This window comes from Micrasema longulum, unplaced genomic scaffold, assembly GCF_059751315.1.
Source record: "Micrasema longulum isolate JH-2025_06_02 unplaced genomic scaffold, ASM5975131v1 h1tg003096l, whole genome shotgun sequence".
Taxonomy (NCBI): Eukaryota; Metazoa; Arthropoda; class Insecta; order Trichoptera; family Brachycentridae; genus Micrasema; species Micrasema longulum.
In genome coordinates this window covers 14,300-27,189 of record NW_028280196.1, presented here as the reverse complement: position 1 = coordinate 27,189, position 12,890 = coordinate 14,300, and the positions used below count along the sequence as shown (strand labels likewise).

Here is a 12,890-nt window from a genome sequence, read left to right as displayed (position 1 = left end):
AACTAATTACTTCTATATTACATAACATACTACCAAATTGTGTAAAAGATTACGGACACTTATCGGCAGCATGTTGAGAATAAAATATTTTGTACCTATAAAAACATTAAGACTTATTTATCAATCATTAGCGGAATCAATTATTAGGTACGGTATTACCAGTTGCGGCCTTTCTTGTAAAACCAACATTAAAAAAATCAATCTTTATCCGATTTTTTTTAAAAGCAAGGGTGCCTGTCCGTAAATGCTATTCTATGGCTCAAATTTGTTACTAGATACCGATTTGATAGTAACTACCAGAAAGATATTAACATTTACATAATACAAGGCTAGCACAACGCGAAAGCTTGTCAGTACCGATGTTTGTAAATAAATATGGCCAAATAACACTTCATTATTTAATTGCTAAAAATATTAATAAGATTCCTTAGATGAATTTAAAAGAAAATGTTGACAAAGCTTTTAAGAAAAACATAATTTAATGGCTAATATGTAACAAGGCTGATTTTGATTATCATTTTATGTCATCTATTTTAATTTTGTAAATAAATTTTGTGTGAAAAATAGATATGCTTTTAGTTTTTAATAATGTTTATATTACTTTTTAAACTAATATAATTTCTGTAACGTTTCTCTTTGTAAAGGAAAAATAATAAACCTGCTGACAAGCCGATTTCGCGGTTTAGTGGGTTTCATTATTTTTCCTTTTATATTTTCTATACATGTTTTACCTTCTTTAATGAATCAATTGAATTTGAAACATTGAATTTGATCAAAGAATCAAATTCAATGTTGCCAATGAAATAATCAAAATTATTTAAGGAATAGTTCCGAGATGTTTTCAAAATAAACTAAAAAATAATGAGTTCTTTCATAGAAACTATGCAACAAGAGGATCTAAAAATATAAGACTGGAAAATAAATCAAAAGCAATGTCCCAGAACTGCCCTATGTACAAGGGAATACAATTATTTGAGGAAATGCCAGAAAGCATAAAAAATGATATAAATGTAAATATATTTAAAATTAAATGTAAAAAGTATATATGTGAAAAATATTAGGTAGTATATAGTGTAAATAGTGAATATAATTAATGAAAATGTACATATGAAACAGTTAATATTATAAATTAGGATATTAAGTGTATAATAGTGATAAATAATGTTAGAATAAGTATAGATGTAAATATTGTGTTGTACATATATATAAGACTATGTTAATCATAGAACTAAATGAAATAAAAATAAAAAATAAAAAAATAAATATATATACAAAAAAAAAATATTTTTATTTTTTTATTTATTTATTTCTTAAGTTAGCTTATATTAAAACTAATATAAACTATTATGTACATTTACATCATCTATATATATTTACATTTCCTTGCAGTAACTTATACATTTATTTTTAAATTCTTTCAGACACTTTTCATTCTTCATACATTCAGGCATCTCATCATACATTTTTAAACCCTTATACATCAAACAATTTTGCAACTCAGCTCTTTTCAATAATGGTAGTCTTATTTTATCCTTTTGTCTAGTAGCATATTCATGACAATTTTTGTTTAAGACAACTTTATCCTTAAAATATTTTGGTAATTTATCGTGAAAAAATTTATGTATAAATATCAACATATTAAATTACATGGCAGATACCAGTCAAACTGTCCAAATACGTACTGACAGTAATTAATAACATCAAATGCATTCTCATGTATAAGTTATTTTACACGAAGACAAATTTACACCAGTAGGGATCAGAGGGTATAGATCTGCGATTTAATTAAAACTAATGAATTAAAACAGCTATATCAAGTTTCTTAACTTATAGTTTTTACTTTGGATATCTGACAACAAAGGCTGTTCACAGTTTAAACTTCGCTAGTCTTTTGTTTTTCGCGAGACATTTCATTAAAAATGAAAACAACGTTTTGTCTACTTTTTTATCTAGAAAGGAAGTGCTAAAAAATGCTTTAGGCGTGGTGCTGTAACATCGCGTTACATCAAGAAAAAGAAGAAATATTCCGAAGGTCAGACATAATTTAATAATATGTTTGATTTTTAAAGTTTATATTTGAAGCACTAACTTTGTGGTTATTCATTATAATAAAATAAATAAAACAACTTTGTTTTTAACCACTAATTTTTATTTTTCACCGACCAGTTTCAAAGCAAACAAGCTTCTTTGTCAAGGTTTACGTAATTAATGAATTGATTCCTTTTTATTTTATTTCTATCATGTTCACTAAATACTATACGTGGACCGAATAAATCAAGTGTTTTTTTTTCCTTTTTGGTAATCTGATATCATTATTTTCGAAGTAAGCCAGGAGAGGACTAAAAGAAATATTGTTCATTTGGTTATTAATTATTGTTTTCTTATTATGAATCGCTTTTATAATTTGTTAGATTTTTAAGTTGTCTAATTTGAATATTTTATTTTCAACATGAAGTACTTTTAATCCAGTGTCTTTATTGAAGTTATGATTATTTTCTATCAGATGATTTGTGAATTCACAGATTTGTGAATTGTATGATTTTTATTTAGAAAATTTGCAGGTCTGTCTGGAAAAACAACAAACCGAACAGTGTATCTATGATTTTTTTAAAATTATTAATTTATTTTAAAGAAACAAACACGACAATGATAAATTAATATATTTTTTTAAATACTGTTTAAATTAACATATTACAACAGAGATGAAGAACAATTAAGAAAAGGCTATATAGAAGTCTAGGCATCTATCCAGTCCTTGTCTCCAAAAATTTGGACAAACTCAAAATATTGTTAATACTGTTTAAAGTTTTACGATTTTAAATTAATTGGGTTGTAGTCCGGTGGCTAGTGTCTCGGACTCACGGACCAATGGTCCGTGGTTCGAATCCCACTCTACTCCAACTTTATTTCCATTTTCTAATAGTGAGTTATTTACAACTCGTTGAAAATGGCCCTAAAAATTCAATATTTGGGTAAATCATAAGAACGCAAATATTTTTTTTTCATTAAAAAAAAAAAAAACAAAACCGATTTTTAATGAACAACCAAATTTTAAAATTCAATTTACGCAAAACTGCCTTTTTGCAGTAAGCCGGTTTTCCTTGTATACCCACGATATTATGGACTACTTAAATAGAAATAGCATAACAATTAAAGAATGGTTAATTAAAGTTAAGTAAAATTTATTAATCTTTGATGTATTATCAAATATTAACAAATTACAACAGAGATGGATACCACCTTAAAGAAGGGAATATGGAGGTGGTTCATGGTAAAAGATACACTATCATTCACTACCGTAAGTTACATTAATGAACTTACCAATGAGATGAGCCTGGCCGCCATTTTGTGCTAACAGATGAGCATGTGTCGCCCCTGTCACAACCACTCCATGAGCTGACATCTATAGGAAAAAAAGAATCGGTTATTAAAATATGTTAGCATTTACCAAGTTACCACATTCTTCTCTTAAGCTATAGTTTCCTAGAAAAAACGGTGCTGTTTTTTAGCGGCCGTAATATGATGGATGGCGGTGGATGTACGGTGTTAAAGGACGGCCGTCTTATTGGTGTCTAGACATGTAAACTTAACTCTTTGAATATAATTAATAATCATGGATAACTTATATAGCGCCATTTTCGTAATAAAATACCTCAAGGGCGCTTTACATGGTGATTCTATTGTTAAGTTAATTTAATTGAAGCTTTTAAATTTGTAATTTAATTAAAATAATTTATTTCGTTGTCACGTGCTACGGATTCATTCAAATGATTTAGAGAACAAGTGGGTTTTAAGTTTTTTCCGAAACATCACTTCACTTTCACAGCCTCGCACCTCTGCTGGGAGAGCATTCCATGCCACGGGGCCTGCGACCGCAAATGCACGTTCACCAAATTTAGTGCGCTGTTTGCGTAGAGGTATAATAACTTTTCCTCTCGCCGTAGACGTAGCTGATCTAAGCGTGAGACGCCTGTCAGCTAGTTCATCTGGAATGCATAGTTCCCTTAGATATTCCGGAGCCGAGTTGTGCAGTGACTTATACATAAGCCAACAGAGTTTGTATTCGACCCTCTGTGGAAAACGTAGCCAGTGTAGTTCCCGAAGTAGTGGAGTGATATGACTGAACTTAGAGATTCCGAAAAAAAGTCTCGCTGCGGCATTCAATACCGTATGTATGTTCAAACGAACACTAACTTTGCGATATTATTTATCCTATAATAAAAATATCATATAATACACATCAGGAGAAACGTAGCAGTGGACACACAAACAGACCAAACTATTAAGCTAGAGTTTCCTAGGACAGCGGTGCCCGTATCTTAAAGGCCGTAGTGAACGGTGATGCGGTAGACAGTCGTCATAACGATGACTAGAAAGTGGTTTCCTAGGAAAATGGTGTTGATAACACCGTTAAAAAATAAAACCACTATCTAGTCACCGTTACGACAGCTGTTCACCGCATCACCGTTCACTACGGCCGTAAAGATACGGGCACCGCTGTCCTAGGAAACACTAGCTTTACAATATTTGAGTTTGTCCAAATGTTCGTAGACAACGACAATCGTTTAGGACAACGACAAACTCAAATATTGTAATGATACCAACTGGTCCAAGAAGAAGTTGAAAAATTGTTTTCAGGCGTTGCCTAGCATGTAATATAACTTAGTCAGATGAATCTCTTCACAAGTGGCCACTTAAACCAGCCAATGACAGGCCATAAGCCCTGTAAATGACTAGACTACCATATTCCCTTATTTAAGGTATTCTCCATCCCTTTTGTAGTTTGTTAGACCCAACTATATTTACAGCGAGACACAAGCAGACCCATGACTCTAGGACACCCTCTGTACGACCATCGAATGGCTCCTCCGAGACTGGGATCGAGAAAAAGTTTCCTCAAAGTCACACCTGACTCGGGGACCTCTGCAAAAAAACGCAGAGAGGATCTGTGGAGAGAGGAACTCGGCGATAGGCTCTGGATGATACCATCTGAAAGCACAAACACCACCCACAATTTGGACTTCCCTAAGTGGAAAGTTCTCAATAGACTAAGGGTAGGGGTGTCTAGGTGCAAATACAACCAACGGAGGTGAGGTTTTCTGGAGGGCGATGACATGAACCGCGATTGTGGAGAGGTGCAGTTTGCTCCTCATCTGCTGCGGTGCCCACAAATGCAGCTAACTTGTGATGATAATGATTTGAGGATGGCCACTGACAAGACGATATCTGTCGCTGCTCACTAGAGTGGTAAGGCCTAAAGTCCAGACCCCATAAGTAAGTAAGTAAGTAAGTAAGTAAGTAAGTATAATAAATGAAATAATAATGTCCGGTTTTTGTTTTTGAATTGCTGAAAATCTTTTCGATGGCGGCTATTTTTTTCTTTTAAATTTATTGCAACAGATACGAAAAACATTCTCGAGAAGGGAATATGGAAGTCTTGCATTTACAGGGACCTTGGTGAAGTACTTCACAAAAGTCAACAGATGGAAGATCTGAGGAAATGTGGATGTTCAAACATAGGGACAATAGTGAATTTTACACCGTGTGTAAAGTGGTCACTTAAACCAGCCAATGACAGGTCATAAGGCCTGTAAATGCCAGACTCCCATATTCACTTCTCGAAAATGGTTTCCCTCTCTGTTGCAATGAGTTTAAATATAAACAACTCCCTAGGGAGAAAATCCAACCAGTCTGCAAGTATTTGGACATAATCAAAACATTGTTCTATTTTTTTCCACTAGTTTTCAATCCGTAATACCACCTAAAACAGCATTTCAATTTTGACAGATCGACATTCGTTAGATCACCTAATTTCTTCTGTTGTTATTTGGACTATTTATTGTAAGTCATCGATTTTTTTCATTCTATTTATTTTATTTTATTTTATTTATTTATTTAAAGAAAACAACAGCCATTACAACAAAAAGTACAGTATATACAAATAAACCAAAATTTTAGGCCAATTATAGTTTTCTATTTAAAAACTAAATAGAATGTAAATTTTTTTTAAAAAAGCGTACCTGTATTAAGCCACTCCGTATCATATCACTTGCAAAAAATAAAAAAATTAATAATAACTAAAAGTACAAAATTTAATTTATTATTATAATTTTTAAATAATTAAAAAAAAAAATCATTTTACGGATCCCCACGGAGTAGCTTCAGATCAGCTTTTCCTCTTAGACATAAATACAAATGTACAAGTTTATAACAAATTACAAATGTTAAATAGATAGTACTGATTAAGTTAAATGATTATTATCTGCAATTATAGCCTTGGCATTTTTCTTATAGTTAATTAAAGTTAGAAAATATATATCAATTTCAAAAAAATGTTTGTTATATTTATTATGTTGGCTACAGGCGTGTTCTTACAAAACCATAAGCTATTACACCCATTTTTAAAAGTTATTAACTAGAATTTTACAGTGAAACACAATGTTTGTTCAATCAAACATTCGGTCTCAAAAGTAACTTTTTTGCCGGTATGACTGATTGTTCATGCTTTATTATCGTTCCGTTATTATTATCGTTCCCTAGTTGGAGCATATGGTATTCACACAGAGCCTCCATGTATCTCAATCGGCTGCCAACTCCTTTGCGTCCTCCCAAGTCATATCCTCGTCCCGAAGTTCTGACATAAACTGCCGACGAACAGTCAGCGGTGGGCGTCCAGGACGTCAAGAACCTGATGCCTTGTCAAGTAAGCAAGCGTGGTTAAGGCTCTCAGGAGGCATCCACAGTACATGGCCAAGCCAACCGTATCGCCTCCGCTTAGTGACAGTTGTCAGCGGAGTTTGCTGCGTCCGTTTTTTTTAATTTCATTCTGCACAAAGTCAAACCGCCGCACAGCCAAGATTCTTCTGAGACACCTTTTCTCAAAACTCAGTATTTTGGTGTTTTGGGCCCTAGTGTCAGGATTCGCATCCGTAGAGGAAAATAGGTGTTATATAGGCGGCATTTTTTCACCGAGTGAATATCCGATTTTTAGACAGCCTTCATACTGTTGAATGTGGCGCCCGCTTCCATTTTCTGTAACATATACTTCCAGGTATTTTTTTTTTTTTTTTTTTTAAATCTTAAAGTAGGGCACACATATCATACATATTGTTATGTGTGTTCTAATAATAACATTGCAAATATATTTAATTTATAAATTGTTTATCACATATGTCTTGATCATTATTTTAAATTTGGATATGTTTTTTTCTTCATAAATATTTTTTTCCATTTCGTAATACTTTTTAATTGCTTTAAATAAAATTGAATTTTGTGACTTTGCCTTTTTCCTAAATGGAAGTCTAATTTTGTTCTTTTCTCTAGTATTGTGATCGTGTTCATGCTGGTTCCGATCAATTTTTTTCCAAAATTCTGTTTTTTTATTAGAGTTTATAATTTTATGAACAAATATCATTGTATTGTAAAATATTCTTTGTTTATATGTTAATAATTTCATTTCATTTACCATCGACTTTACCCTCGTATATCTGTTTTTTTAAAAAATGATTCTAAAGGCTTTATTTTGTAATACAGTTAGTTTATTTATGTTTTCTTTGTTTGATAAAAATAAAATGCTACTACAGTAGTTAACGTGTGGTTCAATAATTGCTTTGTAAATAGTTTTGCAGGAGTCCTTATCAATAAATCTTCTGATCCTTCCCAAAATTGATATTTTTTTTGCAATCTTATTTATTACCATCCTAAGCTAACGTTTTGGTGAAATGTAAATTTTGAATCCAACATTACCCCTAAATATTTAATTTCAGTGACTTCATTAAGTTTTTCATTTTCTATTACAATTGATGGTGTAATTTCTATTCTTTTGTTTCCTGTATTCATATATTTAGTTTTGTTAACATTTAATTTTAATTTATTAATTTTTAGCCACAGTGATACACTATTAAGATCATGATTTAGTCTGTCCATAATTGTTTTATAATTTTCTTTTTTTTAATTATTTGAAACTCTTGACCCTTTCGATGATTTGGTTTGATAGAGTCAGGGGACTTTGAGCATTAAAGCACAAAGTATTACACAGTACATGGGTTTTTGCAATATCATATTGATATAGACCGAAAGTACCGCTGTGCCAAATCCATCAATTCTATAATTTCTTGTTTAAAAATAATTATTGTGAACGCGTCTATCTTTAAAAAAATACCGTTAGATTTTTTTGGAAGCAACAATGACCCGAATTGCGCCTTTCGCAAGGGTCGTTGAAGGTAATAAAAGTCCGTTCGCCCAGGCAATCGGGAGCCTATTGTTCTTGCCGAGAAGGTACCCCCAAGAACCGGCCACATGTCGATATTTGTGAAGTTCAGGACACTTTTAAAAACGCGAATAATAATAGTTTAAAATAATATTTATATTTTAAAATCCAAATCACTTAATTTACATGAATAACATATTTATATTTTACATGAAAATTATAACAGCAACCATCACGCCGTTCCCCCGTAAAAGTAGGTACAGAGGATGGAACGCCACGTCACTCTATCTCCGCATATAGACTTCGCTTCTTCTACCTTCATACCTATTCTCGTGCACGCTCGCCGATTATTCCGATTCTTATCATAAGTTAATTATAAGACTAGGTTAATTTAATATTTAAGTAGTAGAATAAGTTTTAAGAACACCATTTGGCGGGAAAGACGGGATTCGGCGGGAAAAGAAGACCGCCCCAACCGAAGCGTGCGCCCGCCAATGAGAGCGACGAGACCAACCGGGAAGGGGGGACGTCTAAAAGATGATAAAAACCGTGACGCCCGCTTCCCGGACTCTCTTCCTTGTTAGACTCTCTTCCACTTAGACTCTCTTCCACTTAAACTCTCTGTCTACGGAAACACTCTCTTCGCCGAACTCTCTCTCCGGACTCTCCTCTCCTGCGTCAGTTGACCTCAAGGGTCACGGGCGGGTGCCTTGCCATCCCCGTGGCCCAGTCAGCAGCCCAGTCAGCAGCCCAGGAGAGAAGCCACCACGCTGGCTAACCAGCCCTGAAGTCGCAGCCCCGACGCTGCCGCCTACGACGTAACCCGCGCGCTCACGTCGCCGCACCATGGTGACGCAGCCCACGCGCCCACGCGCCCACGCGCCAACGCGCCCACGCCGCTGCGCTCATGACGAGCCGCCCACGTCGTGCGTTCCTCCACGCACCCGACGTCACTTCTCATGCCCCGCCATGGGACAGGAAGCCACGCCGCCGCTCATGACGAGCCGTCCTCGCGGCACATCTCACCGCAGCTGGACGCCGCCGTCCCAGCTACCCCTGTCGCCGCAGCCAGATGCCGCCTCCCCCTACGATGCACCACGCCGCCGCCCCCATTGCGTCCTGTGCCCACGCCGCACGCCAAGGACCCACGCCGCCTTCGCGTCACCACGCTGCGCGCCGCATCAGGGCGTAAGGTTAATTTTAAGTTTATGATTTAAGTAGGTTAAGGCTACTTCTAAGTTAGGTTAGATTTTGTTTATAATTTAATTTAAATACATTTAATTCCATCATTTATCTTTATTCCTTTCTTACCCCTCCACATTGACATAATTAAACTGAATGCAACTTTAATCTAATTGTTATTCTGTACGAATAACTGGCGCTCGACTAAACTAAACGTCTCTCACTCTCTTAATAATTTTTTTTTTTTTTAACTATCATTTTTATTTAATTTTCTATATTATTAATTTTTAATTACCTTTTTCGAGGTTGTCAATATTTTAAACCCATACATGCGGAGTACCTATTTAGTATCTACAGAGACCTGAAGACCCCCGACTGAATCGGGGGAAGCATCATCATTAGAGACTTTTTAATTTTTGTAGGAATTATAGTGAATCTTTTATTTATTTTATTCGTAAATGATTAAAACAGCGTTATTTTGTTTGTTTTTTACAATTTAAAGATATATACAATCGAAATCACTCTACTATTAGAAGACGACATTTCAGACATTGAGCTGGAGGAGGAAAACGAAGTTGATAAAATACTGGATCTCTGGAGTCACAAGCCTAGACATCCATATTCCCTTCTGGAAAAGGTTTTCCTTCTCCAACAGAGACAGCAACAAATGCAGATCTAAATCCATCCTGTCTACAAGCATTTGGACCTACTCAAAACTTCGTAATATGTTTATATTTTTGCATGTTTTCACAATAACTGTTTTTTTTTTTTAAATTAATAAAAAGGATTTTAGTATGTATTTGCAATTAATTGGTATTAATTTTCCATACTAATAAAAAAATGCTTTTTGAGACATATTGTACTACTACTACTACTACTACCATTACGCCATTTCCCCGTAGGGGTAGGCAGAGAGAATGGACCGCCACACACGTCTATCCTGGCATACATTCCTAGATTCTTCCACATTCATACATCTTGTCATACATGCTTTGTAAGATTTTAGTTTATATGATCATGCCACGTCTTCCTTGGTCGTCCACGTTCTCGTTCATTTTCGCCATATATACTTGTTTTACCATTCTTTTGTCGTTCATTCGTTCTACGTGACCAAACCATCTCAGAGACCCTTTCTTAATCTTATCAATTAAACTTGACTCAGATTTACACTCTCGCCTGATTTCATTATTCGTAAACCTGTCATACATTGATCATTGTTCAAACAAACATTTCTTATCTGTTATCAAGTATCAAATATTTTTTACAATCGCCAGATTTAATTCAGGTTTCAAAAGGTTAAGAAAGCGGTGTCATTATTTGGCGTCCCGGCTGTGACAGATAATCTGTCAAATAATTTGCGCTGGAATAAGCGCCCGCGATCTGTCATATTTCAGTAGTCGTAACGTCGCTTTAGTTCGTTTTTGTTCAACAGACCATTTTTAACGAAATTGGGTTAAGTGAACAGGAGTTTCGAGAAAGCCTTCATTTATAAAATTAAAATGAAAAAAATATTTTTCCTAATTGTTTAAGGGGTTTTTTAACGAATTTTTCCTAAGTTGTTGTCATTATTTATGCCTATTTCGTAAAAGAAAACTTATGGCTCCATTATCAAAACTATTACTCAATGGGAAAAAGGTAAAAAGAGGAAAGAGGAAAGGAGAAGAGATTTAGGAAGAGAAAGGTGATGTTTCTTCAGACTTAAACAGAGATAATGAAGACAGTGATTTAAACAGAGATAATGAAGAAACATCTTTGATGGTGGATGGGAGGAGATTCCACAGTTAGAGAAGAAAGAGGAATTGTGGATGGGTATAAGGAGAGTGCATTGAGAATTAGAACGAAGAGGTAAATAGGAGCGTTAGGACTATGAAGTACATTGAACAGAAGTGAGAGGGAGTGATAGTCTCTCCGCTGTCTAATTTTGAGCCATTTCAGTTGCCTACGATAATCACAAATGTGGTCATATTTACTAAGACCAAAAATATACCGTATGCATGTATTTTGAAGTCGTTCAAGTTCATTGAGTTGCTCACAGCTGAAATCAGTCATGTAACATCAGAGTAATTAAGAATGAGTAGTAGTAATGCTTGTACAAGAGTGCATTTAGTATTAATGGGTAAGAATTGTTGCAACCTTCTAAGTGAGTGTAGACTGAAAAATATCTTGCGGCCTAATTCATTAGTATGAGCTCGCTAGCATAGATTTTCGTCCATTGGTACTCCTAGATTTTTTACGGGTTTCCTGCATTGAATATTGGTACTGGTACCATTGACATGTAAATAAGAATAAAAATCTTATGATTCGAAAACTTATAGCTCTTTTTCTGCAGATTTGTGTTTTAGTGTATTGGACAAAAACGAACTGAAGCGACGATTATGTAGTAAACAATTGCGAAGATACAATATCATTGAAATAGAAAAACAAAAGTATAATGAACGTTAAACTTTATTCTTGTAGGAAATAATCATTTTTTATTGTTCATCCAATATATTTGTTATTCATATTATCATTATCTAGTATCTCAAATGTTATCCTGATACATATCCTCAAATTTTGTTTAAACTGAGCTTTTTTATAGCCTTTGCTCATCACATTACATTAATTATTTAATATTTTTTTGCACCACAACAGGCCAGAAGGCCTAATTACAGTGGTGAATTATCAATATCACAGAACACCCAGGCTTGAGAAAAATAGCATTTAATTTTGGTGCTCTGCCCGGTAATTGAACTCGGAACCTTCCATGTGTGAGTAAAGCATCTTGACCACTACATACTCTTGTATTACTCGTGTATTGTTAATTGAAGATTCTTCTTGCTTTCATAGTTTAACTTTCCTTACTAAACGTAGAAGCATTTCTGATCTGTCTTTTCTCTTCAAAATTTTAAACAATTTTATCGATAGTCCATATCTCTTGGAGCGTATTTCAATTGTCCCATAAAGTCAACACAAGTTCATTTTTTTTATAATTCATTGCCCAAAAAAAAAAAATATGTTCAAAACTCATTTATTTATCGTAGCTGCTCCAAATTTAATTTACTTTGTCCCCATTTAGATATTTTTAATACAAAATTTCGTGACTTCAAAAAAAACTTTTTGATACACTGTAAAATGAAACATTTGTCAGTGTGTTATAAGTTTATGTTCCTTTAAATATGTTGATTTTGTTATGTCAGAATTTTGAATTGGTCAACTATATTATGAAAATATATCTCCTCCACTCCTCCACTCTATTTCCTCATCCCTTAACCTTCTTACGAGCTCTTTTTTTTTCATGTCTCATATAATATATTATTTTTCTACAATGTTTGATTATGTCCAAATGCTTGCAAATGTTTGAGCATTTGGACATAATCAAACATTGTTGAATTACTACCTGGTAAAAGAAGAAGTATAAAAATTGGAAAATTGTTTTCAGGCGTTGCCTAGTAGGTGATTTGGTTCAGCCGGATGAATCTCACCTACGTGGTAAAGGTTTCAGCTCTTTTACTTCACCAAA

The 12,890-nt window shown here is 34.1% G+C and overlaps 1 protein-coding gene across 1 annotated transcript in view; it reads right to left on the bottom strand.

Annotated features, from left to right (window-relative positions):
- LOC148271102 (uncharacterized) overlaps positions 1-3,403 on the bottom strand; it is a 33,807-nt gene extending 30,404 nt beyond the window's left edge. Inside the window, exon 1 of the mRNA XM_088241835.1 lies at positions 3,322-3,403. Within this exon, the coding sequence (XP_088097961.1) occupies positions 3,322-3,403 (82 nt within the window). The remainder of the gene's footprint in view (positions 1-3,321) is intronic.
- Positions 3,404-12,890: the final 9,487 nt, after the last annotated feature.